This window comes from Agelaius tricolor, unplaced genomic scaffold (genome assembly GCF_023055355.1).
Source record: "Agelaius tricolor isolate 1412-34295 unplaced genomic scaffold, bAgeTri1.0.p SCAF_8, whole genome shotgun sequence".
NCBI lineage: Eukaryota > Metazoa > Chordata > Aves > Passeriformes > Icteridae > Agelaius > Agelaius tricolor.
Window position 1 is genome coordinate 3,614,467 of NW_027269268.1, and position 24,020 is coordinate 3,638,486.

At 49.7% G+C, this 24,020-nt stretch overlaps 2 protein-coding genes across 9 annotated transcripts in view; one reads left to right on the plus strand and one right to left on the minus strand.

Annotated features, from left to right (window-relative positions):
• The window catches only part of BMP2K (BMP2 inducible kinase), a 49,276-nt gene extending 40,990 nt beyond the window's left edge, over window positions 1–8,286 (plus strand). For 4 of the 6 annotated variants that reach the window (XM_071431393.1, XM_071431397.1, XM_071431395.1 and 1 more), the window contains one exon: window positions 3,178–8,286. In XM_071431393.1, coding sequence (XP_071287494.1) covers window positions 3,178–4,604 — 1,427 coding nt within the window. In that variant the 3' untranslated portion in view covers window positions 4,605–8,286. The remainder of the gene's footprint in view (window positions 1–3,177) is intronic. The other 2 variants (XR_011679878.1, XR_011679877.1) reach the window with 2 other exon arrangements.
• Window positions 8,287–8,879: 593 nt separating this feature from the next.
• Window positions 8,880–15,509, minus strand: PAQR3 (progestin and adipoQ receptor family member 3). 3 transcript variants are annotated; one of them, XM_071431398.1, is made up of 7 exons: window positions 15,223–15,509; window positions 14,978–15,140; window positions 13,945–14,100; window positions 13,047–13,244; window positions 11,558–11,648; window positions 11,092–11,240; window positions 8,880–10,671 (listed from the first exon to the last, which is right to left on the minus strand). In XM_071431398.1, the coding sequence occupies exons 1-6, from the start codon at window positions 15,405–15,407 to the stop codon at window positions 11,098–11,100; spliced, it is 936 nt and encodes a 311-aa protein (XP_071287499.1). In that variant the 5' UTR covers window positions 15,408–15,509; the 3' UTR covers window positions 8,880–10,671; window positions 11,092–11,097. The 3 variants fall into 3 exon arrangements, with proteins under 3 accessions (XP_071287499.1, XP_071287501.1, XP_071287500.1); XM_071431400.1 differs by having other exon boundaries at window positions 14,978–15,118; window positions 15,223–15,355; XM_071431399.1 differs by lacking the exon at window positions 11,092–11,240.
• Between the last annotated feature and the right edge of the window lie 8,511 nt (window positions 15,510–24,020).

Consider the following 24,020-nt stretch of genomic DNA (forward strand, 5'->3'; position numbering starts at 1 on the left):
TTCCAGGTGACATGGTCCATGTGGGGTGATACCTGCTGGCTCTGCAGCTCTGATAATAGTGAGCTCCCTAGTGGGGGCTTTGAGTTTGTACTCACTGTTGGATAATTCCCAGTCTGTACCTAGTACCTGGACACTGGATTTGTGCTGCAATAACCAAGTTACATTGTTAACTCCTGCAAGGAGACTGGACAAGGAGCAATCTCAGTTGAAGAGATAGAAATTTGGAAGCCTTCTTCAGAAACCACTGAGCTGAGATGCAATTATTGACTGTGCTGTGGTGCTGTTAGAACAGGAAAAAGTTCTTCTTGCTGTGTCTTTGAGTGGCCTCAAAATTAATATATTTTGGACCATGTTTTCTCATGCGCAGGGACAGATGTTTACAAACGTGCACCTAAGGCTTCCCTTTCCTGCAGACTGCCTCATTCCTGCCAGGACAAAGTCTGGTGTGTGCTATGTCCAGTGTGCCATGGCATTGCCCTCAGTGGAGCAAGAGCCCACAGCGCTGACCAGGCCAGGACACACTGCTGTGGGCAAAGTAAAAATCAACATGTACATCAAACTTCTCATTGCTATTCAAGCACTTCCCCTGTGTCTGCCTCTGTCAGCCAGGAAGGTGCTCAGCATTTCCTTGAAGAGAGGTTCAGAGCTCCAAGTACAGGGGGAGAGCACCTGGCCTCTGTGTTGCTGTGGATGCATGTCTCCAGCAAGAGGGATGGTTCGGTCAGTGGTTCCTGGCTTCATGCGAGTTCCTTTGGAGGTTGTGCTTGTTAGACTGAAGAGAGGAAACCTTAGGGTGAAAGGCTGGGTTTTCTTGATGCCCAATTCCCAAGATGATCTGCTGTGCGTTGCCAGCAAGAATCACAGTTGTGAGTAGCAGGTGGGTGTGTTGGGATGCTGGAGCAGCTGGGGTGCCTGTGCATGGAGTGTACTGTGGGAAATGTCCTCTTTGCTGTGCTGTCTGTCTGGAGAGCTCTGGGGCTGGGAGCTGCACCGTGTGCCTCATGCAGCTCAGCTGCTCGGGGGAGAGGTTGTGCTCTGTCTCGTCAGTGCCTGTTTCAGTGTGTTTTCTAGGGACTCTGACTGTGGTACATCAATAACACTTAAACCTGCTGGGAAGTCAGGTGTATTAGGCAACACTGTGATTCAGTTCTTCTTTGAAAAAAAAATGCTGTATTAGTTGTTTACTGCATATTGAGATGAAATGCTAAGGTCTAACCATTCTGTAGGACTGTAAACTCTTGTGGATATGGACACAGAGAAAAGGTCTGGGCTTTTTGTTGTGGAAGTGGTATTAACATCTAACCTAGAAGTAGTCCCTTTTTCTTTTAAATCTATTTGCATTTATGCTAACATTAGTGTTCCAGTAAATATTGAAAACAGCAAGATTTGGAGGCTAGGGGAGTTATTTAGTGCAATGTGAAGGCTGTACCTTTGGGAAATCTAAAGTAAGCAGCAGAATAATCCAGATTCTAATTTAGTGGGTAAAGCAAATATGTAGCATTTAAAATTACAGTAGATAAGAAGCAATCTGACACTAGGAGGCAAGAAGAAACAGCTCAAAGCCCTAATCACCTGATGGTTTTAGTCATTCTGATCATCTTGTTTTTAAATCCTTACATAAATTGTATTGCTGCTGAGTTTTGATTATTTTATGTGTGGCTGCAAAGGAGTGAGGAAGCTGATGGATGAGGAAATTGCTGTTAATTCCCTTTAAAAATGGAAGAAGTGGTTCTTGTAAAACTGGAGCATAGAAAGTAAAGATTCTGACTTGACCTAGAAGTTGCACACTAGTTTCCCTGTGAAAGAAGGAATTAGCTGAGAAAATATTTGGTATATTGCAAGAACAAGAGTTGTGAGATGGATTCTGGCAGAAGACGGTTTTTGGAGAAGTAGCGGATGCCTGTACCCATCTCTGGCTTTTTCCATCCTTTGAACACATGGTGTGGGTTAAATGTCAGTGTTTGTGTAACAAAGCCCTAAGTGGAAGACATCAGTTTTGCTTGGGTGAGGTCAGGGGTGCAGTGCAATGCTGTGGGTAGAGCTCTCTAATAGCTGCTTCCACAGGAGCAGCCCTGTCCCCAGCTGCTGTCAGGTGCTGGAGACATGAGAGGCTTGTCCTCAGTGCCAGGGTGCCTGGCAGCCTCTCTGGGCAGTGGCACACAGGCTGTGGGCAGTGCCTCTGGGCCTGCTGGGAGGTAAATTGTCAATGCTGTAGCTGGCATTACATCTGACATTATGCACCCTGTCTGTGGCCAAGAGGATATTCCAAGGGCAAGCGTGCTTCACCTAGAAGAGACTTGAGTGGTTTGATTTTTCCTCCTGCTCTTTACCTTCCACTAGAAATCACAGTCAGTTGCACTCCTGAAAACATCTCCCCACATAATGGGGCTCTTACACAGGGAGAAACTGGGTGTGCCTAGTGACAAGAGCAGTGCCACTGCCACTGTGCAGCCTCCCCTGCTCTTCCTGCTCTTGCCATCTCTTTTTTGTACCACTGCAAAATTTTTACTGCTTCCAGTGTTCCCAAGGCAACCACTCCACAAAAGACTCATCAGTGAATTGTTCCTTCAGTTTTAGTTGTCAGTGAATAGTAGGGGGGAAGATGACAGAGGGAAACAAGTAGATAAATTTCCTTGCCATAGAGAAGCTGAAAGCATTGGTCTCAAACTTGAGGAAAAGCAAGAGCTTTTGTGCTTCAGTTTCTGCAGAAGTTAGAAGGGGCTGCTGTCATGACTAGAGCATTGTGTGTCAGAGCAGACTATCAAAGCAGAAGCACATCAAAAAATAGCTTGTCTGCTTAAAAAAAAAAATACAGAAAATTAGTGTGGAAATCCTGCTGCCTCCCATTTCCCCAGAAGAGAGAGGCTGTGTAATGACTGGGTTTGAAAAGCTGTCTCTAGAGATCAGCTGTGTTCACTGGCCCCTTCTGTGTGCCCCCCAAATACTGGTACTGTATGTCCAGGCACCTTGTGCTTTAGAAGTAAAGCTGGCAGCTCTGTCTGTTGATTTTATGTGTGTTGTTTGAAATGTCAGATGTGATTTTTAGCTTGTTTCGCTCCGTAAGTACAGGATATATGTTTGCATCAGCTCCTGGAGTGTGTGGCTGTGGAATGTGTGGAGAAAGTTTTGCGTTACTATGTTTTAAGTTTTCATTTGCTTTTTTCTTTGGACCCACAGGTTCCCCTGGAAAACAAGTGGATAACTCAGCCAGCAATCAAGGAAATAACTTAGGGACCCCAACAAAGGCTGGAAAACTGAGCCATTCATTTAGAGATCCCCGGGCAGGGAGGAAAAGTACAGAGGGACACGTGACAAAAGGTGGTGAGGAATCAGAGAGTGATTTTGAATCGGATCCTCCTTCTCCCAAGAGCAGTGAGGAAGAAGAAGAACAAGAGGATGAAGAAGTCTTGCATGGAGAGAATGGGGACTTCAATGACGACAATGATACAGAACCAGAGAATTTAGGCCACCGACCTCTGCTCATGGATTCTGAGGAAGAGGTGGAAGAGGAGGAAGAAAAGCAGAGCTCTGATTCTGATTGTGACCGAACCAAGCAAAAATGTGTGGAAGGGCTCCTGGGCACTCGGTTCAGAGATGGGGTGGGCAGCAGTGAAATCACAGAGCCCAGTTTGGTGCCTATGTCCCCGCCTGAGGTACCGAGCACTCTGATCAACTCTGGCCAAGAATTTGATGTGTTTGGAGCTGTGCCCTTTTTCACACTGCAGCCTCAGGCAAGAGAGAAAGTGGACAAAGATGTTTCTTCTCAGGTGGCTTTTCCCAGCCTAAGCCAAGAGCAGGATGACTTTGATGTTTTCATCAAAGCTCCTTTCAGCAAAAAGGTGCTGCAGCGAGATGGGCAGGGGTCAGGGATGGAGCCTCTGCTCTCCCCCAGCTCTCCGCAGAGTGTGGATATCTTTGGTTGCGCCCCATTTCAGCCATCCCTCGTCCCCAAGTCTGCTGGGAGCGGACAGGACCTGTTTGGGCTGGTTCCGTTTGAGGAGATCACAGGCAGCCAGCAGCAGCAGAAGGTGAAGCAGCAGCGCAACCTGCAGAAGCTGTCTTCCCGGCAGAGGCGCATGAAGCAGGAGGTGCCCAAGAACAATGGGAAACGCCACCACAGCACCCCCACCAGCACCAAGAAGGGGCTGAAACCCAGCTACCGCACCCCGGAGCGCGCCCGCCGGCACAGGAAGGCTGGCCGCAGGGACTCGCAGAGCAGCAATGAGTTCCTGACCATCTCGGACTCCAAGGAGAACATCAGCGTGACCCTGACCGACAGCAAGGATCGAGCCAACCCGCTGCAGCCCGACGAGGCGCTGCTGGATCCCTTCGGGGCCAAACCCTTCCACCCGCCGGAGCTGATGCGCCATGCCCAGCACCAGGGCTTTGGGGACAGCCGTGGGGACCACGGCACGGTCGTGGTGGCTGGCAGGCCCAGGCAGAGCTCCTTGCACGGGGCTGTTCATGGCGGGGATGGGCTGAAAACAGATGACTTTGGTGCTGTGCCCTTCACAGAGCTGGTGGTGCAGAGCACACAGAGCCAACCACAGCAGGCACTGGAGTTAGATCCCTTTGGAGCAGCTCCTTTCCCTTCTAAACAGTAGAGGCTTCCAATGGGTTCCCCCCACTATACCTCTCCAAGTCCCTTAGTAAAGGTTTAGTGGAGTCATTTACATGGTTGAAATGCCAGGGGCCTGGGTTGTACAGCTTGTTCAGGGTGAGGAGGCAGTGGCCTGCATGTGTGGTGGAATTGCAAATAATAGCTAATTCTGATTTGGATCTTTTTGAGGAAAAGAGAAAAAAAATCAGAAGTGTTGTTTCCTTATGGCAGATGGCTCCCAGAATGTCATGAGGAATTGGATATGAATCCCTGTCACTGGCTTGGGACCCTGGGACATACTGTTGTTTGTGCACTTTGGTCTTGCCTTTCTATCCCTGTGCCATGTGCCCCGTTGGAGTGGAAGAGGCAGGGAGCACATGGAAAATGCTTTCCACATGTACAGGAGGCTGATGAACTGCAGTGCTTCTTCATGTCTCTGCAGACCTAAGAACCAAGACATACTGATATCCAGATTATGTGCTGGAAATAGCCAAGTCTTTGCTTCCTAGGTGAAAACTACCTTTATTAATCATAAAAATAAAGCAGCCACATCCTCAACGGGCTGTGGCCCAGAATTCCAGAGCACAGCTATGGCTTGGGACCTTGCAGACATCTATGCAGCTGCAGAGATGAAAGGAAGATTTTTTTTTTTTATGTGCCTAAATGGTCAATTTTGAATTATTTTTTAAATAGTAAGTGCCATTAATGTAAAGTAGCAAACTGGAATTGTAGAGTCAAAACTAAAGAAGCAGGTGATTGACTGATGTGTGAGAATGTGTGGGGGAGTGAGCCAGCAGGGACATGGCTGGGATTGCAGCACTTTGGGAGACTCCTCAGCACACTGGAAGAGGGGCTGTCCTTGGGCACGTGGAGTGCTTCAGATGACTTATGGAGTTGACTGTGAGGTACAACCATTGGATTGGTTTGATTACACCTTGGGATTTGTGTCTGTTTTCCTCTTGGATTTTGATTGGAAAGAAAATGTGTCCTCTCTGTTGGTTTTTTACCACAATAGTTTTATGAAATGACTGTAACCTGATGCTCTTTTAAGGGTCGCTAAATGCACTGAGCTTTGGAGACACTTCCTGCCCCAGCTGTGTTCCAGCAGGAGCTGTCGGCTGCTGGACCACTGAGCTGCGTTTCACCCCTCGGAGCCTTTCGGGAAGGAGCCCTGTCCTGCTGCCCAGGGGTGCCTCGGGTGATGGCAGGAGGTGTGACCACTGCCGAGCACAGTGTGTACTTCCTGTGGTGCAGGAGGTGCTGGTGTGTGCAGAGACGGTGCCCCTTGGGACAGCCCAGCCTGAGTTCCATGGCCATCCTCATGGGGACACGGAAGGGGGGGGGTGCTCCTTGGCCTGTCCCACCTCTCTGTCCTGCTCCACTGGAGGCTGAGGAGTGGTTAGCTGGGTGTTTGCACATGGGGGACATCCCTGTTTGTGGCCGGGTGTCCTCACGTGCCCCCCTGTCACAGGTGAAGTGAAATATTCAGGGTTGTGAGCTTTTTTCCCCTCATGCCTCCTGCTGGATATTCAGGAGGTGATGGGGGCATTTGGTCCCTTTCAATATTCACTGAAAACACACTGAAAACAAATCACGAGACTCCTTTGGGATCAGTTGGATAAAGTGCCCCCTGGGATGTATGTGTGATTGCTTCCCTTAGCTCTGGAATCTGAATGTAGCTCATAGTGATGGTGTACAGATAGCTACCTTCACCTTCCTCAGTTTCACTTCTCACAGGGTCTAAGTGGGATATTCCAGCTGTGCCTGCTTCAGTGTGCCTTTTCCAGGCTTAGGAGTTAAGCCCTTAGGAGATTGAGTAGAAATGTGTCAACACAGGACTTTCCAAGCTTTATTACTGCTCTTCTCACCTGTTTGGTGCCAAAGGCTGCAAGAAGCACATGCCAATTTTTGTAGCATTTCTGACACTCAGGTTAACAGTCTTTTTCCCTTTTTTTAAATCTCTGTGCATGCTTATGAGCTGCCCTTCTCAATGTCTTTCAGAGCTGCTACCTGCCTGAAGAGCCCTTGGAATACAGCAAGATGACAAATGTGGCAGTGAAGTGGACACAAAGTGAGATGAAAACTGTGGTCCTAAGTGTGGCTGGTCCTCACCAAAGCCAGGCTGTTGCTGTCTTCCCAGTGGGAAAGCAGTGGGAAGGGTTAACAATGCACACGGCCCTGGGGCTTGGCTCCAGGGCCCAGGAGGAGAGGTGAGGGCTGTTGTACATGCAGGGAGGAGACTGGGCACCAGCAGACCCAGTGTGGGCAGAAGCCATCAGGTAAATTACAGATAGGAAATGTGTTCAGTACTGTTGTTTTACGCCGGGGCTCCAGGCTGAGGAGGGCTGCAGGGGGCTTGGGCAGAGGGTCTCTATGCATTTACACTACAGCACAGCCAAGCTGGAGGGAGAGACAAGGCACAGGCAAGCTGCAGACCCCACTGACACTAGAGCTGGCACGAGTTATGGCCCATGATATTTGCCTCCTAATGGCCTTAACAAACCTGGTTCTTCACACTTGAGACACCAATCAGGTTTTTGATTAAATTTCACTTTTTTTTTTCTTTAGAGTTAGTTATTTTATTCTTTCTCATGGCCGATGTGAGATTGGTGCACCCTGCTAAGCTGACTTTTCCTGGTGTATGTAGTTTATACACAACTGAACCCAAGCTTGGGGTTGTATTCAGCCACTGTCCACTATTTAAAGGAGGTGAGATATGTGACTGTCAGGGAATGGGGTATCCTTTGCCTTTTTTCAGGATGTATGGAGTGCAACGTGACCTTAGTAGAAATCAGGAAAGGCCTTTTTGTGGTAGTCATGTACATGCTGCCTGTGGTAGCAGGAGGGCAAGGTGTAAGGGGTTGACACTTCCCTTCCCAGACAGAAATCCCAGTGGGTTTTTACAGCTTCTCCCTCTGCATGCTGAGGGACTGAAGCACAGGCCTTGTAGGATCAGCTGCTGGAGAGAGCGTCTGCCTCAAAGTGCTAAGAAGCACAACCTCTTTTAAGTGGTTGTGGTGATGGAAGGAAAAACCAGGTAGTTGTGTTTGCCTGTGGACTCAAATGGCCTTTAGGTGTGTAATTAATGTTGTGGTGGGGGGCTCTGTGAGCACCAGTGTTGGAGGAAAAAGCTTATAATCATTCTGGGTGTCCCAATTAGTAAAACCAAGTACTGTGAAAATAAGTTGATATATTTGCTACTGTGAGAAAGAGTTTATCTGGAGTTTTTTATACTATATGGTGTATTTTTATATATCCAAGGAGTATATATAAAATATACACATGCTCGCACACATCATGTACCCCTTGGAGTTGCTGTGGTGTTGGTAACCCAGCAGCCACAATCATGCTTGTGATTTGAGTGAATATGAGTTAAGCACCAAGGGTGGCTGCTGTGCTACTGTTCCATAGAGCTTATTTTGAAAGGAAATCAAGGAGATGGTGTGTATGGTAAAGTTGTGACTGAAGCATCACCTACTATTAAAGAGCATAAAAACTATTTTAAAATTGCTGGCATTCAGCTTTTAAGTGCACTTGCCTGAACTACACTTCCATTTCTTGTTAGACTTGGAGTTTCTAAAGCTTTTTTGTGTACTACTAAAGCCAGAACTTTTAACTTTTTTTGTGAAGCTGATGTATATCATAAAACCCTTGGAGATGTTAAATAAAGGAACCTGGTAACAGTGCCTTTTCAGGTCTCTTCAACACTGCATGGTGAAGTATTTGTGTGTAGGCTTTCATTTGCTCATTATAAGCACTGTTGCTGCTGCTGAATGATTTTTTAGCTGTCATGTGAGTACCTGTGACTCTCATAAAACTGTTTTAAGTAGTTGTATTTGCTGCCCAATCATCCTGCTGTGTCCAACTGGTTGAAAATCCTTTACTTCAGTGTTACTCCTTAAAGTCTTCCTGCAGAAAGGTCATGTGGGTCCCAACGGCATTGGACTGAGATCTGTACTTGTGGACAGAACTGTAATGTGGTGTGAGCCCCTTCCTGCAGTTGTTTACTGGAGCAGGGTGTTTGGATGCTCCCTGTATTGATTTTACTCTTGGGTGAGATGAAGTAAGAATGGAAATGGTCAAGAACAGATACAGCAGCAGCAGGCCTCCGTTAATAAAGAGTACTTGGTAGTAGGCTGAAAAGCTAAGTTCATCAGCAAATTCAGCTAGAGAGTCTCCCCCAAAAATCCCTGTCTGTGGCACAAGTTCGATGGCTGAGCCATTGACATCGGTTGTTTTGCTGCATGAGGTGCAGGAATGATGTTAGTCCAAAGAAAAAGCCAATGAACTGGAATTTATTTATAAGTTCAGTATGTACATCAAAGATCATCATGCAGCTTGATAAATTGTGTCAGGTAAAAATGCACAGCTTGGCAATCAGTTTCCTTATCTGGTGAAAACTGCTGGAGAAGTTAAGAGTTTCCATTATAAAAATACATTAGCAAATGCTCAAGTCAGTAATATTACAGACACATTATTGGGATATTACTGTACACATAACACTGGAAACAGACTTTTACACTTGCAAGTTCCTTGTCAGGCTTCAGTAGTAGTAATTAGTGCACTTGAAACTTGCTTGGCTGTCAAGTTAAAAAATCATTAAAAAAATCAGTGTTTACATTGAAAGGCTGAAAGCTCTGGGAGCTGAATCATTAATGCAGAGTCAGTTTTGCCAATACTTGTTTCTGGAGTTAAAAAAGACCAACAGAAAAGCACCAAAACCACCCTCTGACCTAAACAGACAGCATCCCTGTCCAGCACATCAGGAGGAGTTCCCATCCTGCCTTCTCTGTGCCCGAGGAGTGCAGGTGCCTGTTTGTAAGTTTCCACCTCCACTCCATGTCTCCTTGACAGGCCCTGACCAGAAACCAAGTCCTGCTCCTCTGCCTTAGCCCAGAGGGAGGCAGCTTTGGGCAACCAACAGAACGTGCCTGCCCTGGGGTAGTCACTGCACAGAGCCAGCGTCTCCTCATGCATTGGGGGAAGCCCTCTCCACAAGGACGTAGCCACTTAGGATTTGTCCCAACAGCATCCTTGCCTCTAACCCAGAAGTCCAAAGGATTTTAATGCTGTTTGGAAGACTGGCACCCCTGGAGCTTAATGGTGCTGGGCAGCAGCTGTGCGATAACCAGTGTATTCTGTGGCTCCCTGGTGTTCATTTCATAAGGGAAGGTTCTACAACACATCCTGAAACTCCAAGCAGCCTTGGCACGGTGGCAGGATTGTGAAAGCAAGTCATTTTGGACAGCAGTGTGTGTGAGTGCAGTATCATCCTGCACATAGGGAAAGGCCAACAGTCAGGAATCTGCAGCCCCAGCAGGTTCCCTGATTGCAAAACAACAACAAACATGGACACGCAGCCTTAGTGCTACTCCTGGAATACTGATTCCAGATTACTGAAGGGATCTAGAGAAATTTCTTCAAGCAATGGCACAACCCTGCCCCTCCTTGGGGCGGGCTATTTTTAAGATCTGCAATGAAGATCTAGGTGTGCAGGATATCATGTTATCTCCCAGGGAATGGGAAAGAGGTCATCCAGAGCAGGACAGAAATCCACTGAATTCCAGTTCATGCGTTCCTGTGCCAATCCTGAAGCATAACACATCTTCCTTGTAAAGGCTGAAGGATGCACGACCCACAGGCCTGTGGTTTGGGTCCAGGACCAGCTCCCACAGTTCCAACAATTTTACAGGCACGCTGCCAGGAGTGTTCTCCTAACTGTGCACACCAGCTGAAAACCTGGTGTCCAGGCCTGAGTACCCGTGGCTGAGCCATTCACGTCTGCCAAGCAACAAAACATCCTGCTGGGATCTGCATGCCGAGTGACCTCAGCCTCCCGCTGTCCTGCTCCAGGAGGAGCTGTTTGGTGCTTGACTGCAGGGCAGGAACTGGCTGAGAAGGAAACGCCCCTCCAACCCAGGCAGTGCTGCTGTGTTTATCAAAGCTTGCAGTAACACTCTGTCCCGGCAAGGGGCTAACAGCCCAGGAGTCAGCAAAGGAACTGCCTCAGTCCTTGACAGCACAGCTCTTCACGTGGGGCCCCCAGAGTCACCAATCCTCTCATGCTGCCTCTGAAATAGAGCAGGGAAACGAGGTAAATCACTGTGCACATGTAATTGGCAACTCATCTGATTTCCACAACATCCAGATCAATGCTAAGCAGACTGAAAACCTGACAAAAGCCTGAGGAAAATGCTACTTAAGGACAAGTACTGATGATGGTTTGAGACTACTCAGATTGTGACACAGAGCTGGAAGGGATCTGGCAGGACTAAGTCCAGCCTGCTCTAAAACTGCTCAAGGGCCCAGCAGCTCCCCAGAGCCTCATCCAATGCAGCAGCACAGGTGAGCAGAGTGCCTGGCATCACATCCCTGCTTTTTACTGGCACCAGTCAGGACCCACTCTGGGACAGTGACCTGAGGTTCAGGCCAGCATTCCCAAAGCCTGTGGTTGGGGTATCCTGTTCCTCCGACGATGGCAGCAGCCGTACCTTGGCTCACAGGTCTGCGCTGTACTCGGGGCAGGGCTTGCTGTGTCGGTACTGCATGATGTATACTGTGGACTGGTGCCACCAGTACAGCATCACCACTGCCAGGATGTGCCACACTTGGTGGCTCGAGCCGAGGTAGTTCAGCTGGCCTGTGAGGGAGAACAGGGACATTCAGGAGTTCAGTTGTTAAGTTCCACCACAATTCCACATTGTGCAGTGCAATCAGCACTCAGTCTCTTGCAGAGCTCTGCCACACCCTACCCTTGAGGGGTGACAGGGAAAGTTCTTTAATGAACTTGAGGGAAGTTGTCTGCCTCCTCTCACTCTTTTACTGTGTATGGGAACACGGCATAGGGAACATGGTCAGCCTGTTCTCTCCCAGGAAGTTCAGGACCCACAGCAAGGACTAGGACACCGTAGGAAGCTTAACTGAAGAAAAGAAAACAGCCAGAAGAGAATTTCCTACCTGGGAAGTATCTTTCTGGAACTTTGGAAATATAGAAGAGAAAAGCGACAGCAGCGATGAAGTACATGACAAATACCCGCGGAGCAAACTCCTGCAAAAGAAAAGCAAGCTCTCCTATTCTGTTAGAAGGCAAAAACAGAAAAAAATGTCTCTAAAGATAAAAAAGGAAAAGGCATGACAGCACTGAATCTTCCTTCCCTGCCTGTGTTAGCTATGCACAGATCCAATGGGGATGCACATGCCAAACTCTGGGAAAGCCTGAGTGGAAAGAAACCTCTTTTATTCCAGCTTCTTGCTTCTACATGCAAGATTCTCTGTTCAGCAGGCACAGCATGTGTCTGTGCAAGGTCACCTGCCACTCCCCTGAGCCTGCACAGAGCAGCTAGGGTGAGGGACCCTGCACTGCACATCCCACTTAGGCTGGGACCACAGCAGCTGCACACAGGACTGCTCACAGTGGGGGGTCAGCAACCAGCAACTCAGCCACCAGGTGCATCTTGTTAGCAGAATGTTTTGTTACCAAAAGTGGGCCCTTTTCCTGAAGTATGGAAACAAAATGTGTACCCTAGACTCCATCCTGCTATCCCAGGAGAAGCCAGATGGGGAAGTGTGGGGGCACAACTGCTACTGATGATTTTTAGAGGGCCAGTGGGAAGTGTCATGTATAAAGGCCACATCTATTTCCAAGTGGTGCTCTGCCACATTCCACAGCAGCTCTGGACCTGGCTGAACCCTCACCCCATGGACAGCCATCCATCCAGGCCAGCCCAGGTGTGTGCAGTTTGTGCTCACTATGAAAAGGAAATGTTTCTTTCAGCACCATCAGGTGTTACTGGCTAACTGCACTGATTTCAGGTTGGTTCACACTGGGGCACACCAGACTGCCTTTGGCTGTGCTGGGCTGCTGCTGTCACAATGTAATTCCAAGTAGTGAAACAAACAGGAAAATAGTAACATGAAAGAGCTGTTAGAGGAGGATTGTGTAGGAGACAGAGGGCTGAGCAGGTAAATGCTGATTTCTGCTGCCATCATAGGGAACAGAGGAGGAGACAAGTAATCATCCCAGTGTCTCCTGGTTGCCCTCTGGAGCTGTGGAGGCGGCCAGCCCTGAGCATTCCTGCAGCCTGACAGGCTCCTTCCTGCTCCACAGGCACCTCAGCTCCTGCCCCCGGCCCTGGCGAGGGTGTGGTCTGCCCACACAGGCTGCTCCCTGCCCAGGCACGGACACAGCTGGATCCTGCTCTCCTTCCCACCCTGCAGCTTTCAAGCAGCACAGCACAATAAAACTTCCCAAGCCGTCTGTCCCATCTCAACAGAGTTCTCAGTGTTCCCATTTGGATTGTATTGACCAAAAGAATTCTGTCCTTAGAGGAATTGTAACTCCTCCTGCTTCCCCACTGTTTCCCAAGTGTAAGAGAACTCAAGGAAGATGGAAAATGAAAAGCAAAAGGGAATCTTATTTCCTTTTTTTTTTTTTTTTTTTGTTTACCTGTACAATGGATGCCCCAATGCCTCCATTGAGCCAAACCCAGTGGATGGTGGGAATGATTCCGTAGCCAGACACGGAGCAGAAGATGATGGAGCGCAGCCTGTGCCACTGCTGTGTGAGGTAACTGGGGTGGATCTGAGCAAAAAACACTGCCAGGATCATGGCCAGCACAGTGATCAAATACACCTGGCGCCAGTACTGAGGGCACAAAGAAACAAAGGCAAGTTTGTGGCGTGCAGAAGTCAGCTCTGGGCAGGAGGTTTCAGTGACTGAGCACGGCAGTGCTTCACCCTGTCCCTGCGGTGGGCACCAGCTGTGGGTCTGAGTGCAGGCCCTCTGCTTGTCAGCTGGCACTGAGGGGAGGGGACTGCTCCTGGGGGGCACCTGGCGCCACATCCTTCATTCCAAGCACTTCCTGCACCAAATGTTTCAATACACCTGTGCCTCACCTGTCCAGCTCAGCTCCTGGACAGCCATGTCCAGGGCAGGCCTTGAGAGGGAACTCATTTACTCATCCTCTATTAAAAGGAGGGAAAACAAGGTTGTTTCTACCTCGTGGGCAATACTGTTTGAATAAAGTACCTGTGATGGGACACATCCCATGACCAGCCTCAGTCACTGGATACAGGTAGGACCTGTAAAGTTTCCCTGCCTTGAGAGAAATTTAAATATTTTCCTGAGGCTTGTGCAATCAACAGCTGGAAAGGAAAACCTGCATTTGCCTGTCTCTTCAGCCAGCACAGTTCAGCTCAGGTCAGAGGGACATGTTCCAGTTCCCATCCCTGCCTCCCTGCACCTGTTCTCCTTGGACACCTGCACAGAACCCCCTTCCTGCAGCACAGAAACTGCAGTGAGAGCACAGGAACCAAGCCCTGCAAGGACATTGCTCCCCACTCACGTTACTGCAGTAGAAGGCGTAGAACACGCCTGACACGTAGCAGCCCAGGATCCCGATGGAAATGCCCGCGTAATCCAGCGCCATCCAGCGCCGGCTGGTCTTCTCGGAGCGGTGGCAGCAGAACAGATGGTATCCTACTGAGCAAAGCATACACACCTACGCAGAGTGCCAGAGGAGGAGGGTTAGTTCCTTACAAAGGAGCAGGGAGCACAGCCAGCCCCAGCCCTGCAGCTGTGCTGTGCAGTGCACCCCAGTGCAGGCACTTGTGATCCCTGCCAGCCAACCATAAAGCTTCTCTGGCATGGGGAAGGAGGAGCAGGACACTGCAAACCATGATAACCAGTTGTACAAGTAGCAAAAGTGGGCTCCTGAGGCCAGAGAGCTGGCAGTGCTCCAGGGAGACACATCCGCACCAGTACAGGGGAGAGCCCAAAGCCCAGATCTGCCCTGACTGCCCAGCACTCACTGTGTGCCTTGACTGAGGGAACACATAGAAATTTAACTCTTAGGCACAGGCTGCATGTCTGCTCCTAGGCTGCCTTAAAATCTTTTCCTTGAGAAGTGTTTGGTTCTCTGTGGCCTTCTGTAGGGGCAGGGAGGAGCACTAGAACCAGTTGTGGCTGTACAAAGGCATCCTGTACCCTGCAGAGAACACCACTGGTGCCTTTAGCTCTCTGTGCTCTCACAAGGTGCAGGGGCCCACCGGAGACAGGACTCAAGTCTGCTGGGCAAACACATTCCTCTGATAAGGAGAAAGTGAGGCCACCAGCCCTCCTGCCCTTCCCGACCATCGGGCCGCGGCTGATCCCTGGAATCCCAGGGTGCTCGGCCGTGTCCAGCAGCACCTGGAGCCGCGTCAGGCCCCCTCAAGCTGCAGCAGCTCTGACACACGGCCCGGACAAACGCACTCGTTTATCACAGACTCTCTCTTGTGCCAGCTGCGTTCGGTTTTTGCCCCGCGGAGCGATGCCGCCGGGCCCGCGCTGTGCCCGCACCGCGGGAGGGCTCAGCGCCGCCGGCAGCCGGCGCCCACCTGGAAGCAGAAGAGGCAGACGGAGCAGATGACGAAGTCCTCGCGGGAGGCGCCGGCGGCCGGCAGCACGGCGGTCAGGTCGTAGATGCCGAGCGTGAAGAAGAGAAGGAAGCCGAGCAGGTGGCTCCAGATGTTGACGGTCTCGTTGGAGAGGATGAAGAGGCTGAGTGAGAGGAGGCACAAGGCGGGGCGGGGATGAGCGGCGGCGGGGCCGGGGGGCGCCCGGGGCCGCGGGGCACGCTCACCTCTTGATGCACAGGCGGGAGGGCAGGTATGCACGGTATCCATCGGTGATGTAAGGGTTGTCCTTCAGGAACACCGGGATCTGCTCGTACGTGTAGAGCCGGATGCCGCGGGGCACCAGCACCGGCCAGTACTGGTAGCTGCCCAGCTCGATGTAGTGCGCGCTGCGAAGCAGCTTCTGGTGCATCCTGCCCGCCGCCGCATCTGACCGCCCCAAGCCGCCCTCACGGGCCGGGGCCGGGATCGGGATCGGGAGCGGCGCCGGGAACGACTGTGATGACGTCACCGCGCGGCGCGCGCCGATGGCGTCACGACGCGGCTCCGCCCCGTCATGCGCCGGCAGTCACCGCTAGGGGGCGCCCGAGAGCTGCCTCAGAGTCCTTCAGGGCGCCCCGGACTCCTCGGATCTCCGGGACACCTCAGCGTCCTCGGACCGCCGGAGCGCCCCGGGGCACCTCACAGCACCCCTCCGAGCCGTCCGACTCCCGGGACCCCTCAGAGCCCTCAGACCTGCTGGAACCTCCCAGGGCCCCTCAAACCCCTTAGACCCTGAGCTGCCTCAGACTCAGACTTCCTGGTGTCCTCAGAATCTCTCAGACCTTCAGAACCTTCCCCCCCCCACCCCCCCAGGGCCCCTCAGAGCCCTCAGACCTCAGAGACCCCCTGAGGTGCCTTGGACGCCTCAGAGCCCTGGGGTGCCTCAGACCCCTCAGAACTGCCAGGAGCCCCCAGGGCATCTCAGACTCCTGGGGCCCCTCTGAGCTCTCAGACCCTCACAACCCCCTCTGAGACACACTGGGTTGCCTCAGTTCCTCTGGGACCTCTCAGACTTCCAGGATCCCTTGAGGTACCTTGGACTCCTCAAAGCCCTGAGGTGCCTCAGACCCTTCCGGAACCCTCCAGGACTCCTCAGAACCTCTGAACACATGGAGACTCCCTGTGGCGCCCCTGGATCCTTCAGCCGTCTGAAACAATAGAGATGTGCCTTTGGGCCAGTCAGGCATTCCTGAGGCTGCAAATCTCAGTGAAGGAGGCCAAGACCACACCTGTCAGGTCAAACAACCCTGAGGGCTGTCATTCTCCGTGGGAATTGCAATTGCACTGTGCAAGAGCAACACCTGGTTAATTGAGATCATGGTTACTAGCATTTTGGGGGCTTCCCTGTGTACTCTGGGAAGTAACAAAAAAGTCTTAGTGGTAAGAAAGACTTCCAAAAGTTTGCATGGCCTCAGTAAGAAAAGTTGTATGGTGTTTACCAGTTGCTTTTAATGTTTTTTTTTGCTTGGAAAACCATTTCCTAAATGGTTTTTTTAATTAAAAAAAAAGGGGGGGAGAGAAAAGAAAAAAGACAGAAAAAAAAAGAAAGAAAAAAAAGTAGTGGGGGTAAGGCACTGATTCCCCAGGTATAACAGTAAGAGTTTTGGTTTCAAAGGTGCAGGCAAGTGTGCCACAGGGGAATGCTGGTTCACTTGGCCCTCCCAGCCAGTCCTGTGCTGGGAAGACTCCGGCAAAGGTCCTTGGTCTCATTAAACCAAATGGTGTGAAGAGTATGCGGGGCTGTCCCATGGCAGAGATGTGTCTCGTGAAGTAAAAGATGGGGATGAAGGGAGGTTAAAATCCACCCTGACAGTCAGGGCCAGGTGTTCAGCAGAACCAGCTATGCTGTGTCACTCCCAGATTTGTGTTACGCCATTTGGTTCCCCAAATTAAGTTGGATTTGGTCGGCAGCAGCTTTTGAATATTTGTACCGACCAATCACTCAGATTTCTCCCTGTTAGTGTCCTTGGAGCGCTGTTGCTCCTGCCCCTGCAGACCTTCCTCCTCCCTCCTGCTCAGCTGCTCTGTGTGCTAGGTACCTTTTCCCCTCATGTAACCCCAAGAGTTTCTCAGAGGAATCCTGTCCACAATAATAATTGAGCAGGCTTAGCTTTAAGATACTTGCTTGCGTTTCAATTTCCCGGGATGTATTTGGAGCCTGACTCGGAATGGTTCATTCCTGTTTTACTTAGTTTCTGTTTCCTGTTCCGTACTGCTGCTCTGGTTCAGGATTTCCCATTCACCCAAGCTTTCTATAATGAGGTAGGTAAGGCTAATTCAGGAGAGAAGCACAGAGAGAAGGCGTTCTCTGGGGGGACCCTCAGCCGTAGCTGAGCCCCGGATCTCAGTGAGCTGGGGAAAACTGCGTGTGCTCCTGCCAGCTCCCGCTGACACACCCAGGGACTTCTTGTTTGCTCCAGCGCCAGACCACTTTCACCGAGCCAAAGGGCGGTCAGAAGTTGATACCGAGTTAAAAACCTTAATTAATCTTAATTGTCCATTGTTTCATTAGCTTACTGGGAACAGTATACCTGGAAAAAGCACTTTGGTTCTAAGCCCAGTGCAATTTAAATGAATTCCCAAGTGCTTCAAGGGGCTCAGACAGAAGAAATCGGCGCTGGCAGCACTTTTTTTTTTTCCTAAAGAAGCTTTAATTGGCTGTTAAGTTAGAGCTTTGAAGCTTTGATAGGAGGAGTGTTATAGGTTAAACTAATAGGGGAAATTGAGAAACAATTAGGGCAGCTTCAAATTAATTACTTACACTATTTATTTCGAGTTTATTGAACAATTGTGTGGTATATGTAAGGGATTGAAATTAGCCATCTGTGTGCGGTAGCTTTGACCTAAATTGACCTTCCCGGGTAAGTAGCTTGCCCTAATTCCTACACTGCATCTCGAATTTTACTGGCAGATAAGATTAATTGGGAGGAAAGATGAAAGCGCTTAAGAGTCTCCATACTTTTTTGTTGGGACTGGAGTCAACTGTGTAGACAGAGGTAGGGAAGGCTTCCAGAGAGGTGGCTGAGGAGATCACCCAGGAGCCGAACTGAGGAGCACATTGAGAGCAGGGAGCTCAGGGGGCAGCTGCAGGTTGTGCCCAGGGCGGAGGAACGGACAGCGCCCCCAGCAAGGAGCCGTGACCTGGCCCCGGGCCTGGCCAAGGGCTCGGGGCTCCGCACGGGTGACCAGGCACTCCCAGGCAGCAAGAGCCGATGGCTCAGCAGGGAGCTCCCAGACTCGGGGCGCTCAGCCGGGGAGCTGACAAACGCCAGGGAATCCTTTGTCCCCGGAGCTTCCCGAGGCACCAGCCCAAGCTGCTACTGTGTGCCTGACCACATTTAAATTATTTAGGGAACAAGCGGTGTGGGGCTCTGCTGCTGGAAACCTAGAGCAGAGCCGGTAAGGAAACCTGCTCAGACTGTGTGGGATCCCAGGATCTGTTTGTGCCCTGCTCCACTTATGCTCTGGTTTTCCAGGGAGCAACCGGGGGAAGGACAATGATCCCAACCAAATATCTCAAATGTTGATGGCAGAATGTGAGCAAATCCCTAAGTGTTTCAATTTTAAAACTGAAAGAGTGGAAATATTTTCGATGCTGATTTTTGAAGCATTGAAACTGTTTTTTCCGCCCCGCTCCTGCCCAGTTCTCCCTGCAGGTGTCAGCCTTGCTCCACGTACCGCCCGTCCGGCCGCTGCACCTGGGCCTGCCTCCCGCCGGCTGCTCGACATCCTCACCCTCATTCCATAGAGTTCGGGGCTCTCCCCGGCGGGGCCGGGCCTCTCCCCATCGGGGTGGTGCTAATGTTCCTAAAGTTGCCGCGCCTCCCAGTTTGGCCCTCTTCTGAAGTGCCCGGCAAAATGCCTCCTCCCGAGTTTTGTTCGGGGACTTTCCACGTCACAAGTAAGGAAATGGGAAGTGCTCTGGGACTCCTTTCCCCACTGCTGGAAACCACTGCTCTGGGAGAATTCATCTTACTCTGAGTTTTCCAGAAAAGACAGATTAGTGCCCAGGAATTAAACCTTATATCAGGCTGCCTTAGTTAGGAAAACACACCTGGGAGTGTTGACAGAAGGCACTGCATGTCTTCCTTCGCATTGTGCCTACAGCAGTGTTGGTGGATAGCTCAGGGTCTCTTTGCCTGTGATAAACACAGTTGTGTTTTCCCTGGGGACAGGAAGCAGGGGGATTATACTGGCATGCTGTGTGCAGCAATTTGGCAAAACTTGTGGATGAAGTACAGGCTCTGCTCTAGGGCCACAGAGATCATGTAGCTGTTCATGTACATGGAGTGTCCATGTGCACTGGGCCATGTGTGACATTGGGAGGGGAGGTATTAGAGCCCCTTGTCATGTACAGCACAGGAATCCTGTCTCCAGTTCTTGGGAGCAGCCACAGCAGCTGTGCAGGGGATTCCTGACTGTGGAGTCACATATAAGGAACTAAGACTTGTAGCCTCATAGGAGTCAAAGAGGCTTTCACAGAGAAAGTGTGTGTGTGTGTGTGTGCAAGAATAGAAATCCCAGACAGCTCTGCTCCACCAATTCCCTTCATGAGACAACACTGGGAATGCAAGTATCTTGTGTTTGAGAATGACTTTAATACCAAGAAAGCTTGATTTCAAGGTCCTCTTCCCTGAAAGTCTTCTCTGCTCCCACTGTCCCCACTAAGAATTTTGTGGCCAAGTTCTCCATGGTTTCCTGCAGCTCTTTGGTTTAGCACTGAGCAGCTTCCATGAGTGCTGCAGACAGACCTGCAGACATCTGCATGGGGGCTCAGCTCTCTCTTTCCTCTCCCCATGGAGAGATGCCATGTGATGTGTGCACTGAAGTGACTTGGTTTGGGAGGGCTCTTCCTATATATTTTTTTTATTATTATTATTATATTTTTTTCAAGGGGTGTTTTTGTTTTTTGAATCGATCCCTTTGGCTTTCAGCTCCAGCTTCTGAATCTCAGCATCTGTCAGTGGTGCGATAAATTCTCTTTGGTGATAAGAGAACAGCTGCCAATAGCAAGAGCAGGGATGGCATTTGGGGTTTTTCCTGCTGTGTGAGCCCTTGCAGTCAGCAGAGCCACCCTGTGCACACAATGGAGAAGGCAACTCTCCTGCCCAGCCCACTGTTCTGCTGCCAATTTAGCAACATCTTTTCCCTCCACGTTAAGCAGATGCACACAAACAATTGTGCAGCATAATAGAGTCCTGAACTGAAAGAACTGGAAGTAGTTGACAAATGGCTTTTTTTTCTGGATACATTCTGAAGGTGGAAGTGATATGGGGACAATAAAGAATTTTTTTTGAGAACTTAAGGGATTTTCAGGGAAAGAGAGAAGCTGCTTTGGAAAGATTCTTAATCATATGGGTGGTGTTTCCTAGCACAACAGTCTGCTTCCAGTGAAATTGATAGAGGAAAAAAAATTGGTAGAGGAAAAAAGTCCTCCACTTCTGTGGAGTCCTGAATTTTAGACACATCAGATTTGAGTTTTTTGTTTTTCATATTTAAAGGACTCTTTAACTCCAGTCTGCCTATAAAATTTTATCACAGCTGGAATTCATGGCACAACAGAAGGCATTTCTAGACCAATTATTTTGACTGAGATGTTTTGCTTCTCTAGCTGGGGTATGTTTAGTTGATGTATTTATAGTGAGAGTGAATCTCCAGGAGTTGTGGACAACTTTGTTCCATAAGGTAATTTTGGAGAAGTACGTGGTTTGGGACTTGGCTGAAGAAAGAACCAAACTGTTCCCTGTGGAAGTCTGGGGCTCCTCTCACCTGGTTGGAGTTTGGCAGCAAATTTACCAAAGGGGATTGTGTTTCTAAGGCACTTAAAAATCAAACCAGCCTTTTTGTAAAGTCATCCTGTGGGTTTTGCTGTAAAGCCTCACTGGTGCTGATGGATATCTTCAGGTATTTGAGTGTTGCTGTAAGTAGGACCACAGACACACGGTCTCATTTGCTTCTGATGAGGATTTCCATGCTGAAATCAATTGGGCCTTTTCCAAAAGTCCTTCCAAGCTTTTAGTGAGCTTTTTAATCTGATCTATGAAGCACTGCTTTAATCCCAAACAAGGCCTGGGTATTGACATTTGGGATGATCTCACTGCACTTCCTTTTGGCTTGTTTTTTCGTCATCTGCCAAGATGAACACATGCGCATCATGTTTTTTTCCTGTGTTGCTAAATGCCACAATCTCTGCTAAGCAGCAGTGGTGTAGTTTGAGAACTGGTGATATCAAAATGAAGATTTGCCTTGCATCCAAAAATGGTCCAGAAAGATCCAGGAAATGTGGAGGAAATGATTGTTTTGTTTGGTTCACTGCACCGTGGATATTGTCACCTGCCTGCCAGATTGGGGTTTTGCCCTTGCTACTTAGTTTGTCTTTGGATAGGTTTTCCTCAGTGTTTTTGATTACTAAAATTGGAATTCCATTATCTTCTGAAGATACACAGGTCATTTTCCCTCTCTTATCCTCATCCTCTGTATAGCTTCATTAAATCATGGAGACTTTTAAATGCTGAGGAGGAGGCCGTGTATTAGGAAGTGCTGGAAGTTGGTGAAGAGCCAAGTATAGTATAACAAGCCCTGCAATTGCTTTTAATCCCTCATTTGTAAGGTCATGTGTTTGTCCACCTTTCATGCTAGTAGATGCCCCAGTCCCATCTACTTGTGGGCCTGGGAGACCTGGAATGCTCCTTTTCAGCTATTACTTGGACTAAAAACTTTCTGCAGAGAAGAGAGGGAAGGGAGTCACTAACCTGCTTTCCTACCTAATTTTTCCCTTTTGTCATAAAATTATTTCATCTATTACTTCCACATATTTAAGCTAATGTGTTGATTTTTTTAAGTTGTCAAACATTAAGCAAGGTCCACAGAAGATTGTTTCCCAGTCTTAGAAGCATCTTGTTGGAATTTTCCTCTGTTCTCCAGTTGCTCCCTCCTTGCCATTTCCTTTCACAAATCATGCTGTGTACTGTGTCTCATCAGTCATACAAAACTCACCAGCGTGTCCCACAAGTGGCTGCAGAGCACTTGGATTTGGCCAGCCTTGAGAATTCTGTTCTGCCTCTGCTCCTCCTTTCTCTGTGACCTCAGAATGACAGTAACCCCGTGTTCTGGGAGAAACGAGGCAGTGGTTGAACTCCCTGTCTGTGCTGTGCACACTGAGCCGTGAGGAGTTAGAATTCTGCTACTCTTGCCCAAAGCCCCTCTTGACTCTGTTTCCTGTTTTCCTACAGTCTGCTAAGCTGATGGATGCCTTGTGACGGTGTTCTGCCGTCGGAGTGACTGTTGGAATGAGAGCTTTGTGCCTCGCGGAAGACACGGTGCTGGAGCCGCAGTTGTGTCAGCCTGTGCTGTGTCACTGGGAACTGATCTTACCAACATGTGAAGTATGCTCTTCCCCCGCTGAAATCTGATTCCCGCCGACGTGCTGAATGGCAGGAGTGACTCCTGAAAGCCTGCAGATGATCCATGCTGCCGGGGAGGGGTTTGGAGTGGGAATTCGAGAGCGGCGTGGGGATGTGGAGCTGTTCGCAGCTCCCTTGCCTGTGCTAGGGCCAAGTGTCACGGAGAGCCATCGGGCTGGGCTGCTCCGGGTATTTCTGGCAACTGGGACTTTGTTCAGCAGCCTCGCAAGGAGCTGAATGGCCGCAGATGCTTCCTCCTGACTGGAGCTGGGAGTTTGAAGGGCAGCTGAATTTGCTAATGTTGGTGCTTTGATGCAGAGTGTGAGAAATGGTGATGAGGCATGAGGCAGAACAGCTTGCTCGATTGCTGCTGGAGTGACTCCGCAGTGCTGACAGTAGTTAAAAACATGGCTTTGGTGCATAGGCTTAGTTAATATATAGAACTTGGAAGGCTGCTCGGAACAGCTATGGGCTCTCTCTGTCTGTCTCTTTTTAATAGAGTCGCTTCCCTGCCCAGAGCCGCACTTTAATTTTCAGTCTCTTTAGGGTCATTAGAGAAGATTGACATTTTGGGAACATTTGTACAGTACAAGTATGAATAACAGTATCCATGCTTTTTCCTGCAAGGGGATGTGCAATGAAGTCAGGGTTATTTTCCTGATTGTTAGCAGTGGTGGCATACTTGCAAGTATAAAAACATGGTGTTCTTTTTGCTGGAGAGTTAGTCCAAAGCAAAGACTCAGCTGGGACTAGAACCAGGACATACTGGACAGGCTGTGCTTCCTTGGGGCCACAGGACATGATTGGGTTAACTTCCCAGAAGAATCTCTCCTGCAGTAGGAAAGTGACTTTAACAGCTTGGCCCTCTCTTCTGCACATTGAGTAGGAAGAGCAGGTAACTCTGGCACCTGTGAGGAGTCTGGCTGGGCCTGATGGGACAAAGACCACACTGAACATGACTGACACCTCACATCCAAGGTGTGATCTTTCTTGTGCTGAGGCAGCCCGGTCTGCCCTCATCCTCACCTCCTTGGCTATCCAGAAGCTGTGTCAGTGGTTTGGGAAGAGAGACCTCATAGTTCCTGCCTGGCCTTGTTGGTGCTTCCTGCTGCAGGAAGCAAAATCCCAAAGAAAGCATGTCTTGCAGGCAGCTGGGAAGGGCTGTGGTTCCTCGGGTCACAGTGAGCCCTGCTGCTGCCAGCCAGAGTGAGAGGGAGCTGCAGGATGGACAGCAACAAGCCAGGAGAACAGATGACCTTGACTGCACATCCATCTCTCCATATCTGAGTCCTTTCCGCTTTTTCAGAGCTTTTCAGATAATTTTCCCAATTAACGATTGAAATGCCAGCCGTTTCAGAGGTGGGATCAGGTGGGGAACTCGGTCACTCATGTTGGTGATCGGTCCCTCCGTGGGTGATCCCACTGACTCCAGTGGGAGTACTCACTGGGGAGGGAGATTCACCCTGGGCAAGGGGATCCTTGCTGTGCAGTGCCAGCAGCTCTCCTTGCGGACAGAGTACAGGTGGGGAAATGCTCAAAGAGACAGTAATCTGGAGTTTTGTTTAGCCTCCAAGTATTCA